The sequence below is a fragment of the Armigeres subalbatus genome, chromosome 3 (genome assembly GCF_024139115.2).
Source record: "Armigeres subalbatus isolate Guangzhou_Male chromosome 3, GZ_Asu_2, whole genome shotgun sequence".
Lineage (NCBI taxonomy): Eukaryota > Metazoa > Arthropoda > Insecta > Diptera > Culicidae > Armigeres > Armigeres subalbatus.
The window spans coordinates 200,257,263-200,275,241 of record NC_085141.1 but is presented as its reverse complement, the minus strand read 5'-3'; the positions used below and the strand labels follow the sequence as shown (position 1 = coordinate 200,275,241).

General features: G+C 43.1%; 1 protein-coding gene across 6 annotated transcripts in view; it reads left to right on the top strand.

Moving 5' to 3' along the window:
• Window positions 1-5,642, top strand: part of LOC134225993 (slit homolog 1 protein) — a 334,401-nt gene extending 328,759 nt beyond the window's left edge. For all 6 annotated transcript variants that reach the window (XM_062706488.1, XM_062706487.1, XM_062706486.1 and 3 more), the window contains 3 exons: window positions 4,683-5,204; window positions 5,269-5,359; window positions 5,413-5,642. In XM_062706488.1, coding sequence (XP_062562472.1) covers window positions 4,683-5,204; window positions 5,269-5,359; window positions 5,413-5,531 — 732 coding nt within the window. In that variant the 3' untranslated portion in view covers window positions 5,532-5,642. The remainder of the gene's footprint in view (window positions 1-4,682; window positions 5,205-5,268; window positions 5,360-5,412) is intronic.
• The last annotated feature ends 12,337 nt before the right edge of the window (window positions 5,643-17,979 follow it).

The following is a 17,979-nucleotide window of genomic DNA, read 5'->3' as shown; positions in this document are numbered from 1 at the left end:
GCGTATCAACAACCTGTTGAGGATGATCTTCTCGAGAACCTTCCTTGCCGTATCAAGCAGGCATATTGGTCAATATGCCGACGGATCCCCGGTGGTTTTCCTGCCTTTGGCACAGGGACCAAGCTCTGCCTTTTCCATGCTTCAGGGAAGACTCCCTCGTCCAGGCATCTCTGCATGACAGATCTGAACATCTCGGGAGCCTCGGCAATGGCCGCTTTAATGGCCAGGTTCGGAATACCATCCGGTCCTGGCGCCTTACCTACCCCCGCTATCACCACCGGCCTACGCCCCATCAAGTTAGCCGTCAAACAATCTAGCAATCGACCGAACTGCTCGATCGACCATCGAGGAGGCGCATAGCAGCTGCAGAAGAAGACCCCGTTGATTTTGGCAATGACGAATCCCTCGTGTGTCGAAGACACCAATTCTTGAACTGGGTATTTCCCCGTTGTCCATATCGCCGCCATTTGAGACCCATCGGTGACCCAATTACCGTTCCTGGCGGGTACCCGGTAAGGATCTGCTATGATGGCGATATCCGTCCCCCATTCAGCAACTGTCTGACACAGCAGTTGCTGGGCTGCATCACATTGGTTCAGGTTTAGCTGCGTTACCTGCACTGTGATTTTGCAACACGCTCAAACGCCGGGCACTTCGAACCCCCCATGGGGTGCTTGCTGTTCGCAGCTTTGCTGGAACAGATTAAACAATTGGGAGGGTTCGTGCAGCCTTATGTCCCTCCAATCCGCAGCGTCGACAGAGCTTGCTTCTGTCAGGGCCTTTGCAGTCCCATTGCTTGTGCCCCGGTTCCAGGCACTTGAAGCAAACTTCGGGTTGCTCGTATATGCCCACAGGGCATACCGACCACCCCACCTTGACGCTCCCTAACTTGACTACCTTGAGGCGTCAGCTGCAGGTAGCCGAACCAATGCTACCTGTGTCCCTGCTGGACCTTTCCGTAGCCGAACGGCTGCAGTGGGCGTCTCCACTTCAGACTGTCGCCGCAGTCCCGTCACGAGCTCTTCGACTTCGGTGATCTCGTCCAGATCTTTAACTCTTAGATTCACCTCCGTCGTGGGTGCCTCACCTTGACCGTCTCGCCTAGGACTTCCTCCGTCAACTTCTTGTAGGCGGCGCCCTTTTGTGAGACGCCCGCTTTAGCTCGAGGATCATCTCGCCCGTCCGGGTACGTCTTATTCGACGTACGTCGGCGCCGAGTTCACCGAGCTTGACGTCACTCCTCATCGCCTTCAAGACGTCCGAGTACTTAGCCTCGTCCGTTTTGATGACTAGGGCATCGCCCCTGGAGCGATTGGCGCCTACCCTAGACTTTCTGCTACCCTCATTCGCTGTTACGGTTCATTTTATCTTGCATGTTAGTGACAAATGTTTGAGTGGATTTGTGTATGTCCCACTCTTGAATGTTCTGTGTTTGGGCCTGAAGATAGGCAATTAAAATTATAGATAGAGAAATCCCCAGACACAGACTTCATATTGCTGGTGCCACATGGCACAAAATTCTTCTAGGTGCCCAAATAGGATCTGAATCCTACACCAAATAGAGCTATGTATTCAACGCCTTGGCTGTTGAAGACAAAAATGCAAAACGCAATAAAAACACATTTGCGGGATTTGACTGATGGACCAAAAATCTTATAAGGAAACCTCGTCACATCTAATAAATAAAATAAATAATTAACACTACAATCAACAAATTAAAATAACTGACGATCTCTCTGTGCCCCGAGAGAAACGTCCAATTTGTTACCCATTGCGAGATGTGACGAGGTTTCCTTATAAGATTTTTGGTCCATCAGTCAAATCCCGCAAATGTGTTTTTATTGCGTTTTGCATTTTTGTCTTCAACAGCCAAGGCGTTGAATACATAGCTCTATTTGGTGTAGGATTCAGATCCTATTTGGGCACCTAGAAGAATTTTGTGCCATGTGGCACCAGCAATATGAAGTCTGTGTCTGGGGATTTCTCTATCTATAATTTTAATTGCCTATCTTCAGGCCCAAACACAGAACATTCAAGAGTGGGACATACACAAATCCACTCAAACATTTGTCACTAACATGCAAGATAAAATGAACCGTAACACAACCTTCAACCAACGGGAACGAAATTTTTGTGGATGGTCTAGAAACATCCGCAAAAATTTCGTCAATTTGATTAGAGGAAAGGTGTTGAGGAGGACGATTACTTCCTATTCTAACTTAAATTACGCAATCTCAAACAAATCAATCCATACAACGATGGAACTTCGAGCATTGCTTTAGGTTACAGAAAAGATAACAAAAGACGGTAACCAAAACATAGTTACTGACGCATCACATACAGATGCCAGAAAACAGGAAAAAAAACACACATGGTGACAGAACTTAAAATTACTTAACTTACAACTAGGTAAGTGAAGAATCTTGTCCTCAACACCTGAGTTACGACGTTTTCGTCGGGTAGCCATATTACAATAAAAAGTTTTACAAATATACAAAAATAAATAATTAACACTACAATCAACAAATTAAAATAACTGACGATCTCTCTGTGCCCCGAGAGAAACGTCCAATTTGTTACCCATTGCGAGATGTGACGAGGTTTCCTTATAAGATTTTTGGTCCATCAGTCAAATCCCGCAAATGTGTTTTTATTGCGTTTTGCATTTTGTCTACAACAGCCAAGTAGTTGTATTCATAGCTCTATTTGGTGTAGGATTCAGATCCTATTTGGGCACCTAGAATAATTTTGTGCCATGTGGCACCAGCAATATAAAGTCTGTGTCTGGGAATTTCACTATTTATTATTTTTATTGCCTATCTTCAGGCCCAAACACAGAACATTCAAGAGTGGGACATACACAAATCCACTCAAACATTTGTCACTAACATGCAAGATAAAATGAACCGTAACATCGCCTGGGCCTTCTTTTCGGCCCTTGACGTCTTCGGTTTCCTCTTATTCTTGACCAGGGTCCAGGAGGCGTCATCTCCCTCTATTTCCCTGGCCTGGGGCGGCTGAGAGCTCTCAGCCTGCCGTAACCCCTTACCACTGTCTTTCCTGGGTGGACGGACCTTTCCAGGTCCTTCCTCCCCGGTTTTGGAGGTACCTGGCCGGGGTTCGGCTTCCCAGCCCCACTACCCTTGTTCGGGGTAGTAACCCTCCGCGTTTTGGGGCGGCCCCAGGGAGCTCATCCCCTGGAGACTGTCTTCCTTGTTTTTGTGTCTGCTCCGTTGGAGCAGCCACCCCGACGTGCCCGCGAATACTTGAGCCTCGGTCTGCAGACTTTGGCACCACCGTCTTCGCTGGTACGTCCTCGGTCGATTCGACCTTGCCCAAATCCGCGAATTCTTGGGCCTCAGTCTGGGTAGACCTTGACTCCATGGATTTCACGGGTTCGCACTTGGCCGTCCCGACCGCCCTCTCCAGCTTGGCGTCCAACATCGACTTTCGAAGTTTCTGCAAGCTCCTCTTGAGGTCCTTACTGATATTATGCTTCGATGACGCAAAGTCGATGATGGCGTCCAGCTGTTCCGTCGCCACCTCGAAGGCCGAAAGCCCATCGCGTTTGCGGTTCATCGCCTCCACAAGCCATTGGCCGTCAATAACCTCTACCGGCGTTTTTTTAGCCGAGAGGAAGGTTAAGTGACCTCGCTGGCGCTGCGCACTGAGCTGCCGACTATTGCTTCTGGCCTCCTAGGCGGAGACCTTAACAACCCACCTCTTGCGAATGGGTTGTCGCCTACACTACTACCACTAATTGTAGAATTGACTTGTTTTTTCCATTTTGGTCCCACGAGTTGCTCGGGAAAGAGGTCCACCACGCCAGAGCCCAGCATGACGCGGTAAGGGACAATTACTGTGGAGGGTGCCCAGGTACCCCACAGGCTCCGTTAAAGGCCTAGCTTATTATTTCACCCCCTGGCCATGCATCCCCTCGGCACGGGTCGCTTGACGCCTTGGGATTAGGGGTTAGGGACAATGGTCCCGGTCTGACTTGCAGTGGCCATGGGGAGGGGTCGTCAAGCCCTTAGACAAAGTCCCTGCTGCCCTGGGACTGCCCTGTGTGTGTGTGTGTGTGTGTGTGTGTGTGTGTGTGTGTGTGTGTGTGTGTGTGTGTGTGTGTGTGTGTGTGTGTGTGTGTGTGTGTGTGTGTGTGTGTGTGTGTGTGTGTGTGTAAGTGAGTGTGTGTGTGTGTGTGTGTGTGTGTGTGTGTGTGTGTGTGTGTGTGTGTGTGTGTGTGTGTGTGTGTGTGTGTGTGTGTGTGTGTGTGTGTGTGTGTGTGTGTGTGTGTGTGTGTGTGTGTGTGTGTGTGTGTGTGTGTGTGTGTGTGTGTGTTCTTCAGTTATTAAAACCATTGCCAAGAGTTTTAAGTTTGAAGCACGTGGTGAAAGGCACCACTACGGACTACTAACTTAAGGTCACTCCTGACGGAATCCAAGTTTCAAAGTGCTCGCGTTTTCGGGGGCACACCACTCAATATGGATCCAACGCACAACTGTCATTTTTGTTGATTTAGTTTTGCTGCGTCGCAGCAGGCGTGAAAAAATAAAAATGACAGTTGTGCGTTGCTTCCGTATTGAGTGGTGTGCCCCCGAAAACGCGAGCACTTTGAAACTTGGATTCCGTCAGGAGTGACCTTAACACTTTCAAATGAATTTCATGCTCTTTTTTGTGTTCAGGGTTCCCCCTTGACAGGATGTCGTCATGAATGCGAAACCGACGCAGAATGCGGAGGACTGGAATTTTGTTTGAAGTTTAAGTGTTCAAATGCATGCTCACAATGTGGCAAGGGAGCCACATGTGCACGAGTAACAAATCATCGATCAGTTTGCGAGTGCCCAAAAGGCTACATAGGTAGTCCCTATACAGAATGCAGGGCCGAATGTTATGGCGACATTGACTGTCCAGCAGGTAGACCTGCATGTATTTATGGGGTTTGTAAGAACCCGTGTGATGGATCATGTGGAGTAAATGCAGATTGTAACCTTCGCGGCCTCACGCCAGTGTGCAGTTGTCCACGTGATATGACAGGGGACCCCTTTGTAAGCTGTCGACCATTCACGAAAGAAGATTTGTGTATTCCAAATCCATGTGGAACAAACGCAGTTTGCACTCCAGGATACGATCGAACCAACCGTGAACGACCAGTGTGTACTTGTCCACCAGGATATACAGGAAACGCGTTATCGAATTGTGTTAGAGTATGAATTATTATATTAATATATATTATAATTATTATAAGGAATAACAAATTTAATTTTCTAGGGTGAATGCCAAAGTGATAGCGATTGCGCGGATCATAGAGCATGTATTAATTATCAATGCGTCGATCCATGTCTGGGTCAATGTGGAACAGGTAATATTATTAGTTTAAAAAAAGGGAAGAATAATAATACTACTCATTTCCAGGGGCACAATGTCAAGCTAAAAGACATTTGGCTATATGTACCTGTCCAGCAGGCACAGATGGAGATGCATTAGTGGCTTGTAGATTTACAAAAAGCTACCCTGTTGCTCGTTATCACTAAGATACGATGATTGATAAATTATGTTTCAGTTACGCTAATATTCTTCTAAAATAATATTCTTATTAAAAATCATTTCAGATTCCTTACAATAAAGTGTATTTGTGGATTTTTGACCGTTTTGCATAGTTTTTGAGAAAATACAAATCTTTTATATTTTATTGAGAGAGAAAGCCGGCGGGAGTAGAGTTAAGAATAAATTTCACTCCTGCTCCGTATACTACTAAACATCCACACATTTTTATCAGCAAAAATCCATAGATTTAAGTTATGATGTATGTATATAAGCGCACACATAACCCATCTTCACGCAAACCATTAAAAAAATAGGGGAACTGCTCCTTGAATTCATACCATGTACCCAAATCAATACCATTCGAAAACAAAGAATTGGTGCGCCAATTGTTTTATTTCCCATTGTTGTGATTTTTTCAGCGGTGAACACGCCGGATAACAACAAAACACGAACAAATTAAGCCTTAATTACCTGTTTTGCGAATGTTATTGATATAGGAGCATGTTATTAATTGATTTATTTTATTTCGTCAACCAACGTAGACTAGTACATCCGATTAAAAGAGTATAACAGAAAGTGAACACAATTTTAACATATTGAGATATTTATAACTTATTTTGATACAATTTTGTTCTTAGTAGCAATTACCTTTCAAATATTGTAACAGGATTATATCACAATATGATTGAAAAAATGCTTAACACTGAATTGCCCAACAGAAGGCAATTAAAATAGATGTTGCTAAGTCCCAAGCCATGGATATCACAATTCACAACGCTGATATAATTTTCCTGATTTATAATGTTGTTAGTTTTATGTTCTCGAAAAATATTCTTGCTCAGACAAAAACAAAAATTTCTGATTGTTGATCACAATCTGAAGACCTATCACGATCTGTACAAATTTCCAACTGCACAACAATATACAGTAGAGTGGGGCGTCATGGTCATTTTTTCAAATCAATGGTTTTTCGAAGCCATTCTGGGTCCTGAACAACTGTGCAGAATTTGGGACCGATTGGTTCAGTTCAATCAAAGGTAATTGCCTATTTCCGGGGATTAAACCACCCGACTTGGACGTTAATTTACAATGTTATGAAAACTCATATGTGAATATGTACGTTATGTGGAAGATATTGATTTGAAAAATGTATTGGAGGTAACCACTTTCCCTTCGATGGGACTCGAACCCATGACCCTACAGTACGCTAGACTGGTGCTTTAACCAACTAAGCTACGAAGGACCTCCGTCGGCCATCGCAACCTAGCGGCTACTGAACGAGCTCGAGATTCCCAAAATGGACGCATAGTCAAATCACTCGCAATCCATTTATCAAGCCAATACTTCCACATGTGTATTGTACACGTCCACATTAGAGGAGCGTGAGTATTTAGAATGTCTGGCGGCTATACACATTCTTCATCAGCAACGGTACTGATCAAGTGAGGTTGTGTAAGCTATTTGCCAGTCGGTCGTCAAGCTCAGACCCGACCGCATTGCGTAGGCAAGAGCACGCAACTCAAGTTCAGTTCAATCAAAGGTAATTGCCTATTTCCGGGATTAAACCACCCGACTTGGACGTTAATTTACAATGTTATGAAAACTCATATGTGAATATGTACGTTATGTGGAAGATATTGATTTGAAAAATGTATTGAGGTAACCACTTTCCCTTCGATGGGACTCGAACCCATGACCCTACAGTACGCTAGACTGGTGCTTTAACCAACTAAGCTACGAAGGACCTCCGTCGGCCTTCGCAACCTAGCGGCTACTGAACGAGCTCGAGATTCCCAAATTGGACGCATAGTCAAATCACTCGCAATCCATTTATCAAGCCAATACTTCCACATGTGTATTGTACACGTCCACATTAGAGGAGCGTGAGTATTTAGAATGTCTGGCGGCTATACACATTCTTCATCAGCAACGGTACTGATCAAGTGAGGTTGTGTAAGCTATTTGCCAGTCGGTCGTCAAGCTCAGACCCGACCGCATTGCGTAGGCAAGAGCACGCAACTCAAGTTCAGTTCAATCAAAGGTAATTGCCTATTTCCGGGATTAAACCACCCGACTTGGACGTTAATTTACAATGTTATGAAAACTCATATGTGAATATGTACGTTATGTGGAAGATATTGATTTGAAAAATGTATTGGAGGTAACCACTTTCCCTTCGATGGGACTCGAACCCATGACCCTACAGTACGCTAGATTGGTGCTTTAACCAACTAAGCTACGAAGGACCTCCGTCGGCCTTCGCAACCTAGCGGCTACTGAACGAGCTCGAGATTCCCAAATTGGACGCATAGTCAAATCACTCGCAATCCATTTATCAAGCCAATACTTCCACATGTGTATTGTACACGTCCACATTAGAGGAGCGTGAGTATTTAGAATGTCTGGCGGCTATACACATTCTTCATCAGCAACGGTACTGATCAAGTGAGGTTGTGTAAGCTATTTGCCAGTCGGTCGTCAAGCTCAGACCTGACCGCATTGCGTAGGCAAGAGCACGCAACTCAAGTTCAGTTCAATCAAAGGTAATTGCCTATTTCCGGGGATTAAACCACCCGACTTGGACGTTAATTTACAATGTTATGAAAACTCATATGTGAATATGTACGTTATGTGGAAGATATTGATTTGAAAAATGTATTGGAGGTAACCACTTTCCCTTCGATGGGACTCGAACCCATGACCCTACAGTACGCTAGACTGGTGCTTTAACCAACTAAGCTACGAAGGACCTCCGTCGGCCTTCGCAACCTAGCGGCTACTCCTCCAATACATTTTTCAAATCAATATCTTCCACATAACGTACATATTCACATATGAGTTTTCATAACATTGTAAATTAACGTCCAAGTCGGGTGGTTTAATCCCCGGAAATAGGCAATTACCTTTGATTGAACTGAACTTGAGTTGCGTGCTCTTGCCTACGCAATGCGGTCGGGTCTGAGCTTGACGACCGACTGGCAAATAGCTTACACAACCTCACTTGATCAGTACCGTTGCTGATGAAGAATGTGTATAGCCGCCAGACATTCTAAATACTCACGCTCCTCTAATGTGGACGTGTACAATACACATGTGGAAGTATTGGCTTGATAAATGGATTGCGAGTGATTTGACTATGCGTCCAATTTGGGAATCTCGAGCTCGTTCAGTAGCCGCTACACTGTAAACTCGGCATTACTCATTAATGTGCAAAAAATACACATATTTTGATGACATATGAAGCTGTCAAAATAATGGGTATTTTGAAATTTTGCATAATGCGTAAATTTTGCACATTTTAATCCTCCAAGCATTTACCCATTAATGAGTGAAAAATGAATTGAGCTTTTTGTGATTTCATCATGATTATGCTTCGAAAGCGGAAATGGCAGACGTTATCTCGTCAATTTCTGGGTTTGCAAAACGTAAGTCAGTTAGTAATGTTAATATAAATGTTTATAATCTAGTTGTTTTATTGCAGTATGTTAGCTAATTATCGCTCACCACCTAATTATGTGCAAAAATGAACCCCCGCGGGAATTTGCCTCGACGGACTCTGCTCCCACAGCGGATTACAACACGACGACATCCAGACGTATTTGCTGGAAGCAGAGACCTTGGTGGACGGCCAGTTACGAATATAGGACTGGACGCTTTCCTCAAATCAAACTTCAGCTGCGCGTCGTATTTGCAGGATGGAGACTTTGGCTGACGGCTACTCATGGATGTGGCTCTGGGCAGATCCCCTCAAATTAAACTTCAGTTGCTCCGTGTTCTGCGTATAGGCAACGAGCAGAAACCTTGGCGGACGGCCACTTACGGATCTGGGTCTGTGCGGCTTGTTTCAAACCAAACATGAATGACTTCACCTTGTTCAACGCTCTTTTTGAGTGTTAAAAAGTGCATCAGAGATGTTTGTTGTATATTTAAAAAAAACTAAATACATTGAAATAAAAATGTGAACATTCCAGTGAAAATTCCTAAGAATATAGATGTTTTTATTACATACAAATTCAAAGAAAAATAAAATCCAAATATTCCCTTGTCGTAATGCTAAAATGGGTATTATTTACTCCTTTTTCCCAATGAAAAATTTTTGATAGAGTGTAAAATTTACCCTTGATTTTGACGTACAAGCCGTTTACCCATTAATGAGTAAACGCTGTTTACTCTTTTAATGAGTTGAACTATTTAACTTCATAATGGGTACTTTTTTACCCATTAAAGAGTACTTTGCCGGCACAGTGTAGGTTGCGAAGGCCGACGGAGGTCCTTCGTAGCTTAGTTGGTTAAAGCACCAGTCTAGCGTACTGTAGGGTCATGGGTTCGAGTCCCATCGAAGGGAAAGTGGTTACCTCCAATACATTTTTAAAATCAATATCTTCCACATAACGTACATATTCACATATGAGTTTTCATAACATTGTAAATTAACGTCCAAGTCGGGTGGTTTAATCCCCGGAAATAGGCAATTACCTTTGATTGAACTGAACTTGAGTTGCGTGCTCTTGCCTACGCAATGCGGTCGGGTCTGAGCTTGACGACCGACTGGCAAATAGCTTACACAACCTCACTTGATCAGTACCGTTGCTGATGAAGAATGTGTATAGCCGCCAGACATTCTAAATACTCACGCTCCTCTAATGTGGACGTGTACAATACACATGTGGAAGTATTGGCTTGATAAATGGATTGCGAGTGATTTGACTATGCGTCCAATTTGGGAATCTCGAGCTCGTTCAGTAGCCGCTAGGTTGCGAAGGCCGACGGAGGTCCTTCGTAGCTTAGTTGGTTAAAGCACCAGTCTAGCGTACTGTAGGGTCATGGGTTCGAGTCCCATCGAAGGGAAAGTGGTTACCTCCAATACATTTTTCAAATCAATATCTTCCACATAACGTACATATTCACATATGAGTTTTCATAACATTGTAAATTACCGATTGGTTGCTTCCTCGCTTTCCGCATCGCGTTTGAAGTTTGTATGGAAATTAGTATGGGAGAACGTATATTTTTGCATTTCTTCTACTAGAGGTTTCAGTTCATCGTAAACCAAGTGGCACATTGCGTTAAAGTATGATCTAAAGGATGCCGAGAAACTTTGCTGAATAAGGCACGTTGCTGGAACGTCCACAAAAAAAGTTATAACGCTTCGAAGATTCAGTGTTCAAACCATATGCAAAAAATCGTTTATTCTGCCAGCACTGCCGAACTACGTAGACCAATAATTTAACTGAGTGTTATTTCAAAATAATTGATCTTATAGGGCTTTAGAGCTAATGAGAGCTATCCGGAATCATTTCCCAAAGAAAAAAAACCCGACAAGAAGGAAGATGGATTTTGCCCTTCGATATCTATAGGTCGTCCGGTAGTGCTGGCAGAAACATTGATTTCTTGCATATGGTTTGAACAATCAATTTTCGAAACGTAATAACATTTTTTGTAGACCTTCCAGATACGTACCTTCTTCAGCAAAGTCTTTCGGCATCTTCCAGACTATATGCTAACGTATTGAGTCACGTGATTGATGATAAATTGAAGCCGCTAATAGCAAAAATGTAAAAAAGTACGTTTTCCCATACTAATCTTCATCTAAATTTAAAAAGCGATGCGGCATGCGAGGTCGCAACCAATCGAGCCCATATTTTGCACAGTTGATTGGGGTCCCAAAACGATTCAGAAAAACCTTGATCTCACTTTATCGGACGAAGTTTGCGTTTTTCCATACAACTTCGCCCCACTCTAATATACAGTCACTCTCAAAATTGAGCGTACAGCATGGATTAGATGAATATATTCAACAATTCCAAAGGAAATTTAATTGTTGGCTCGGTTGTTTTTAAGGCATTTCAATATTCATCTCTTTCTTCAATGTATGCGTACATAAAATGGTTGAATTTTTTTCTCTTAAGTTCATTTATTTGAAAATAATCTCAAAATACGCCTATTAGATGTGACAAAATTGAGCGTACAGCGAATTTTTTCTATGAAATTTCTTATAACAAACACGAAAAATGTATTTTAATATTGTTTTGCCTTTCTCGTATACTAAGGGTCTGTCTCATTTGGAGAATTAAACTTAAAAGTGACAATTCGAAAATTAAAAAATCACCCCGTTATAAGAATGGCTGGTGCTACCCAGCAATTCCAATAGGACATCGATGGAAAATGATTCTATATCTGTCAAAAGTAATCTTGCTCTGCGAGCAGGGTTATTTGATAATTATTGAACTGTCACTTTTAAGTTTAATTTCATTTTAATTATCCAATTGAGACAGACCCTAAGTATACGGTAAAGGCTATATCTCGCTTAACTTTTCAAAAGGTCCTAAGTAACATTTTTTTCATGAATTAATTTGAATAGCGCAATCAACAGAACAACATGAAAGCTTTTGATTGCAGTACTAAAATTAATTCATGAAAAAAATGTTACTTAGGTTACTTAGGAAAAGTTAAGCGAGATATGATCGCTCCAAAAACAAACTTTTTATAGAAGGCCCTGAGACCCATAGTATATTGAAAAAGTGTGCTCTTGAGATCATTACCCCACTAAGGGATCGTACACTTATAACGTAAGCTATTTTTCTGGGATTTTCGACTCCTCTCCCCCCATGTAAGATTTTCTTCATACAAATGATTTTTTATTTATATGGTGCGTAAGAAAACGACATACCCCCCCTCCCCCCATAAGTGCTTTCGTAATATGTGTACGACCCCTAACAAACATTTTCAACCTATCCCTGAGGCAAGGCATTTTCCCCAAAAAATGGAAATTTTCATACATGTTCCCGATTCATAAAAAAGGCGACAAACGAAATGCAGAAAACTACCGTGGGATCACTTCTCTTTGCGCGTGTTCAAAAGTATTTGAGATGCTTATCAACAATGCGCTATTTGCAGCATGTAAAAATTACATATCTCTAGACCAACATGGCTTTCATCCGAAGAGATCTATCTGTACAAACCTTGTACCGTTCACTTCGTCATGTTTACGGAGCATAGAACATGGAGCTCAAGTCGACGTTGTATATACCGATCTAAAAGCCGTGTGGACCACCGAATCCTAATTGCGAAACTCAACAAACTGGGCGTATCAGATGTGTTGACCAGATGGTTCGAATCTTACCTTGTGAACCGAGAGCTTTGCGTGCGAATTGGTTCAGCTGAATCGAACCACTTTACTAACAATTCCGGCGTCCCACAAGGAAGCAACTTGGGACCTTTGCTGTTTACCTTGTTCTTGAACGACGTTGCACTGATTCTCCCGCCACAGCTCCGTACGTTCTATGCCGATGATGTAAAAATGTATGCCGTAATACGCTCTGTTACTGACTGTATGCATCTCCAGAATCTAGTTAGTACCTTTGAGAACTGGTGCTCCACTAATTCTCTTACGATAAGTGTGCATAAATGTAGCGTCATCACATACCATCGCAACAAGAATCCAATTTTATTTGGTTATACTATGAATAATCAACTTCTCCTTCGTGCGCAGTGTCCAGGAACTGGGGATTACCCTCGATGCTGGTCTTACATTCAAGCAGCACTATTCGGACATCATCGCTAGAGCAAATAAGCAGTTGGGATTTATGTTTAAAATTGCCGAAGAATTCCGTGATCCATTGCGCCTTTTTTTAACGAAGGTAATGGAAATCTGCAAACAGACACCTGGGGAGGCGAACCCAGGTAGTGTGGGGATGGGATCACCACTCCCGACCCACTAAAACCAACTCCTTCCTCTCCAGTCATTCCCCCGGCCCGCAATTAAGCAATACTTCGGGGGATGACTATTGGGCATTGCGCCCCCTCCAATGACGTACCCAAGTGCACGTATGCGCCTCAACTCTTCGACACTCCCCCGTCTGAAAGCATTATATTGCGCGCTTTTTCGATCCATACTAGAATTTGGCTTGATTGTATGGTGCCCATTTCATTCTGTTTGGATCACAAGACTGGAATCCGTCCAACGAAAATTCGTACGCTACGCCCTACGGTTTCTCCCATGGAATAACCCGGAAACTCTTCCTCCATATGCCGACCGGTGTCGACTGCTAGGCCTTGATACCCTCGAAAGCAGGCACGTCATGGCACAGGCGACTTTCCCCGCCAAAGTTTTGATTGGAGATATCGATAGTCCTGCAATACTGGGTCAACTGGGAATCTATGCTCCAGCACGAACTCTGCGCTCTAGAAGCTTCCTTCACCTAGACTTTCGTTCCGTCAACTATGGGATACATGATCCGATCCGATCTATGTCCGCTAGGGTGGCTCAAATTAGTATGGGAAAAACTTTTTTCAATTTTTTTGATGGGCCGCCCTCTTATTTGGTTCTATTTGATGCCCTGATGCTCTGGACAAAATTTCAGCCAAATCGGTCAATGGTCGGGCAGTGCTAAACTCGTTGGAAGTTTATATGGAAAAATGTATGCAGAAACATCCAAAAACAGTAAATTGCAGCTGGACTACACAACTTACGATGAAGAACTATGATACTCATTCAGATCTTGGAGAATTTAATACAGAATGTTATGCAGAAAACCGCGAGAAGATTCGAGTTTGCCCGGCTAAGTTATTAGCATTTCTCTGCAGTGGGATTTGAGCAAATTTCGTTTCTTTTACCTTTGAAAAGAAATAAATTCACCCCTACAACACTCCAGTAAAATGCTAATATCTTTGCGTAATAAACTCTGTGGGATTGTATACTTGAACAACACCCCTGTGTGTATGCATAAAGCAACAACACCTTTTTATAGCACATATCGAAGTGACACAACCCTGCGACTGCTACCAACCAAACAGCGTGAACGAGCGATCACGATCGTCTGCCCATCAAGCCTAGAAACGGCATCAGTAGTGATTTTGCGGCAGCGCGGATAAGTACTATATTTTCACAGCATTTGCAGTGGTATTTGGCGGAAGGCAAGAAACGCCTGATAAGCGACCTTTGCACAATGGCGACCGCGACAGGTTTGTGGTAGCGAGACCACAAATAAAACGATTCCTTTTTCGCTATTCTTCCTTTTGCAAAATGGATGAATAGAAAAGTGTTTTGCGGAAATATAAATGCCAATAGCGAACGGAAATCGCGCTGAAAAAGCTGTATAGATGTGAAAGTGCTACGATTTTTTTTTCTCGGCGTCGGTTTGCGAAAGGAAACAAAATGGCCGCAGAAAAAAACGAAATAGTGCTATTTGCATACAGCTTCGGTTGGCGAAGAAAAACAAAATGACCGCAGAGCAGATGAGAAATAGTGTTTTTTTTTCTTCGGTGTCAGCATTGGTTTTGTAAAATGAGTAAAATTTTAAAACCGGTTCTAGTTTTTGCGCACTATTATTTTCCGAAGAATACAAAGCAGTGAACTTTTATTGTTGAATGCGTCGTGACGACCATGTGCCATTGAAGAAAGATGCTGTGGTGGAGATGAAGAGGAGTATTGCACTTTATTTGTATACATGTGACGCGTCGTGACGACCGTCGGTCATGGTGTGAGACTACCATTATCTCGTCAATTAGTTTTGGTTATCATATTGGAATAGCATTGTTTTGGCTTGGGACAAGCCATGAATGAATGAATCTTATAAGCTGTAAACTTTTGTGATGTACCAATTCGATTTGATTGGATAATTAGTATCAAAACAACCATGAATCTTCTATCTCTGAATTCATCTCTACGACAGGAAACTCCAGAACTTTTCATCACGACGCAAATCAGCAAACGTTTAGAAATAAGCACAAGTAAAATGAATCAACTGAGGAAGTTATTTAAATGAAGATGACTTCATTGAGCGTATATAATTGTTTTATCATATTCGGTTTGTTGTTGCTTATTTTAATTTTTCAGGATCATTTTTTGAAAGGTGCCTAGTACGATTTGCCTTATAGTGATTTTTGTGATGGAAGCTGAAGGTTCAAGTGAAAATTGCATTCTGATGGAGTACCTCTGTGATGCAGAGAGTCATTCAGTTGATCCCGAAAATTGTGAAATTCTACAATCGGATCACCCACCGGAAGATAGCCCTCGGATTTCTGATCAAACACCAGTAGAAACGGAGGTTTTCCCGATGCAACCAACAATCGGAATCAACGCTACGGAAAATGATATTCCGAGTGATCCTCGCGAACCTAGGGAGACAGACGGAAGCTCCGAGGGTGGTCAAAAACAAGATACGGAAGTGGATCGTATTGGTCGTCTAGAGACTGCGTTTACCGATCTGGTCGCTCAAACTACCGAACCCTCGATCGAAAAGGATACTACAGAGGAATTAACATCTGGATCATTGAACTACGATTCAGGAAATAAGGCACCGCAACATGAAGGCACTAGTTTTCGGTGGGACCAGATTAAACTATTCCCAAGAGACACCTCAGCAAGCAGAATGTGGGAAGCGTGGAGACGGTTTTACAAATCGTTTGGGATCACCACGTCACTTTCAAATGTCGAAGATGATACATGTCGATCGCAACTTCTATTTCTTTCTCTCTAGAAAAGCAAATGCAAGGCATCGTTCGAGCAGCACAGTTGAAGCCAAGCGTCAGCGAACCGGGGTGCAATAACAAGTTCATATATCAAACATCGGTGGTTTCTTGAAGTCCATGACGGACACGGCGGCAGAACATGAGGCCTTTTCGCGTATGCGCCAGGAAAGAGAAGAGACGGCAATGGCATTTCATGCGCGCCTGACCGACAAGGTGAGATTGTGTGGATACGGAGACAGTGATCAGGTTCGTTTCGTTAGAGCACAATTGCTGAAGGGCATGAAAAACCAAGAGCTGGCTAAGGTGGCGCGAACTTTCGGTTATGACGCAAATTTCATTGTTCAGGCGGCCACTCGAAGTGAAGCGTTTGAACCGGAACAGGATCGCTCAGAAATTGCGGAGATTCACGCTGTGGATCGAAACAAAAGAAGCTTTGAGCCGAGGCAACAGATCGACAGTTATAACAGGGGTCGGTTTTCTGCTGGACCACCAACGAAACGGTTCCGGGGCGGTGGATATTTCGGTGGAAACGGCTACGTGGGAAGACGTGGTCGGTGTTCGCGCTGTAATCATCTGGCTCATCATAACAATCAATGTCCTGCGCTCACTAGGCGGTGCAATACTTGTGGACAGCGTAGTCATTTTGCCGTAACCTGTCGCCAGCGTCGGGTGAATCGGGTGGTAGACACCAGACCAAATATTAACCGAGCTGACGCAGATAGGACTGCAGAAAAGGTATGAGTTTTTCCTATTATGATTTCTTAAACATTTGTCCGAATATTATATTATCTCCCAAATTAATTACCAAGCAATAAAATTGTTTCTTCTCAACATTTAAATAAATAAAAAATTTGAAATGTATTTCATATTTCCGTGTCCCATACCAATCCTTTTACAGAATGTCAACTCATTGTCTCTCGATGATGTCTTAGTAGATTGTCACGTAGGCGGTTCTGATCCTATCACATTTTTAATCGATTCTGGCGCTGATGTTAACGTTATTGGGGGTGATGATTGGAATTCATTGAAAAAGCAGTACGAAGCGGGAATCGCAAAACTGATATGGGTAAACGATGAGCACATCACCGACGTTAGTGCTTATGCAGCGGACAAACCGATATCCGTGTCGCATATTTTCAGGGCTGAAGTGTGGACCGAAGAAGGGCACAAGAAAACAGTCCAAGCTGAGTTCCTCGTTGTATCTGAAGGCCGTCGTTCTCTGCTCGGGAGATCTACCGCCAGCGAGATGAGCTTGTTGTCAGTAGGGTTGAAGATTAACCAATGTGACAAATCCAAAAAGACTGGTGTTTTCCCGAAAATGCCAAACGTCAAAGTGAAATTTAGCATAGACAGGTCAATCCCTCCAGAACGTAACGCATATTACAACGTTCCTGCGGCAGTCAGGGAAAAAGCTAAACTTCGACTCCAAGAAATGGAGGCTCAGGGAATTATTGAAAAGGTTACCAGAGCTCCTGAATGGATAAGTGGATTGTCCGCCGTAGCCAAAGGGAAACATGACTTTCGACTTGTAGTGAATATGAGAGCTCCTAATAAGGCGATAAAGCGTGAATATTTTCGCCTACCGTTGATCCAAGAAATGAAATCCAAATTACATGGAGCTAAGTTTTTTTCCAAACTTGATTTGACCAGTGCCTACTATCATCTTGAGCTCCACCCTGACTCCCGTGATATGGGAACGTCCACAAATTACGTAACGCTTAGAGGGGGGAGGGGGGGTTGAGTGAAGTGTGACGATTCATACAAAATTTTCAGAAGCTTCATACAAAAAGTGTGACATAGGGGGGAGGGGGATGAAAAAGTCCATTTTTTGCGTTACGTAATTAATGGATCTTCCCTATGACGACGTTCTTGTCCGAAAACGGCATGTACCGTTTTACAAGGCTCATGTTTGGTGTAAATTGTGCACCTGAAATATTTCAAAAAGAGATGATGCGCATATTG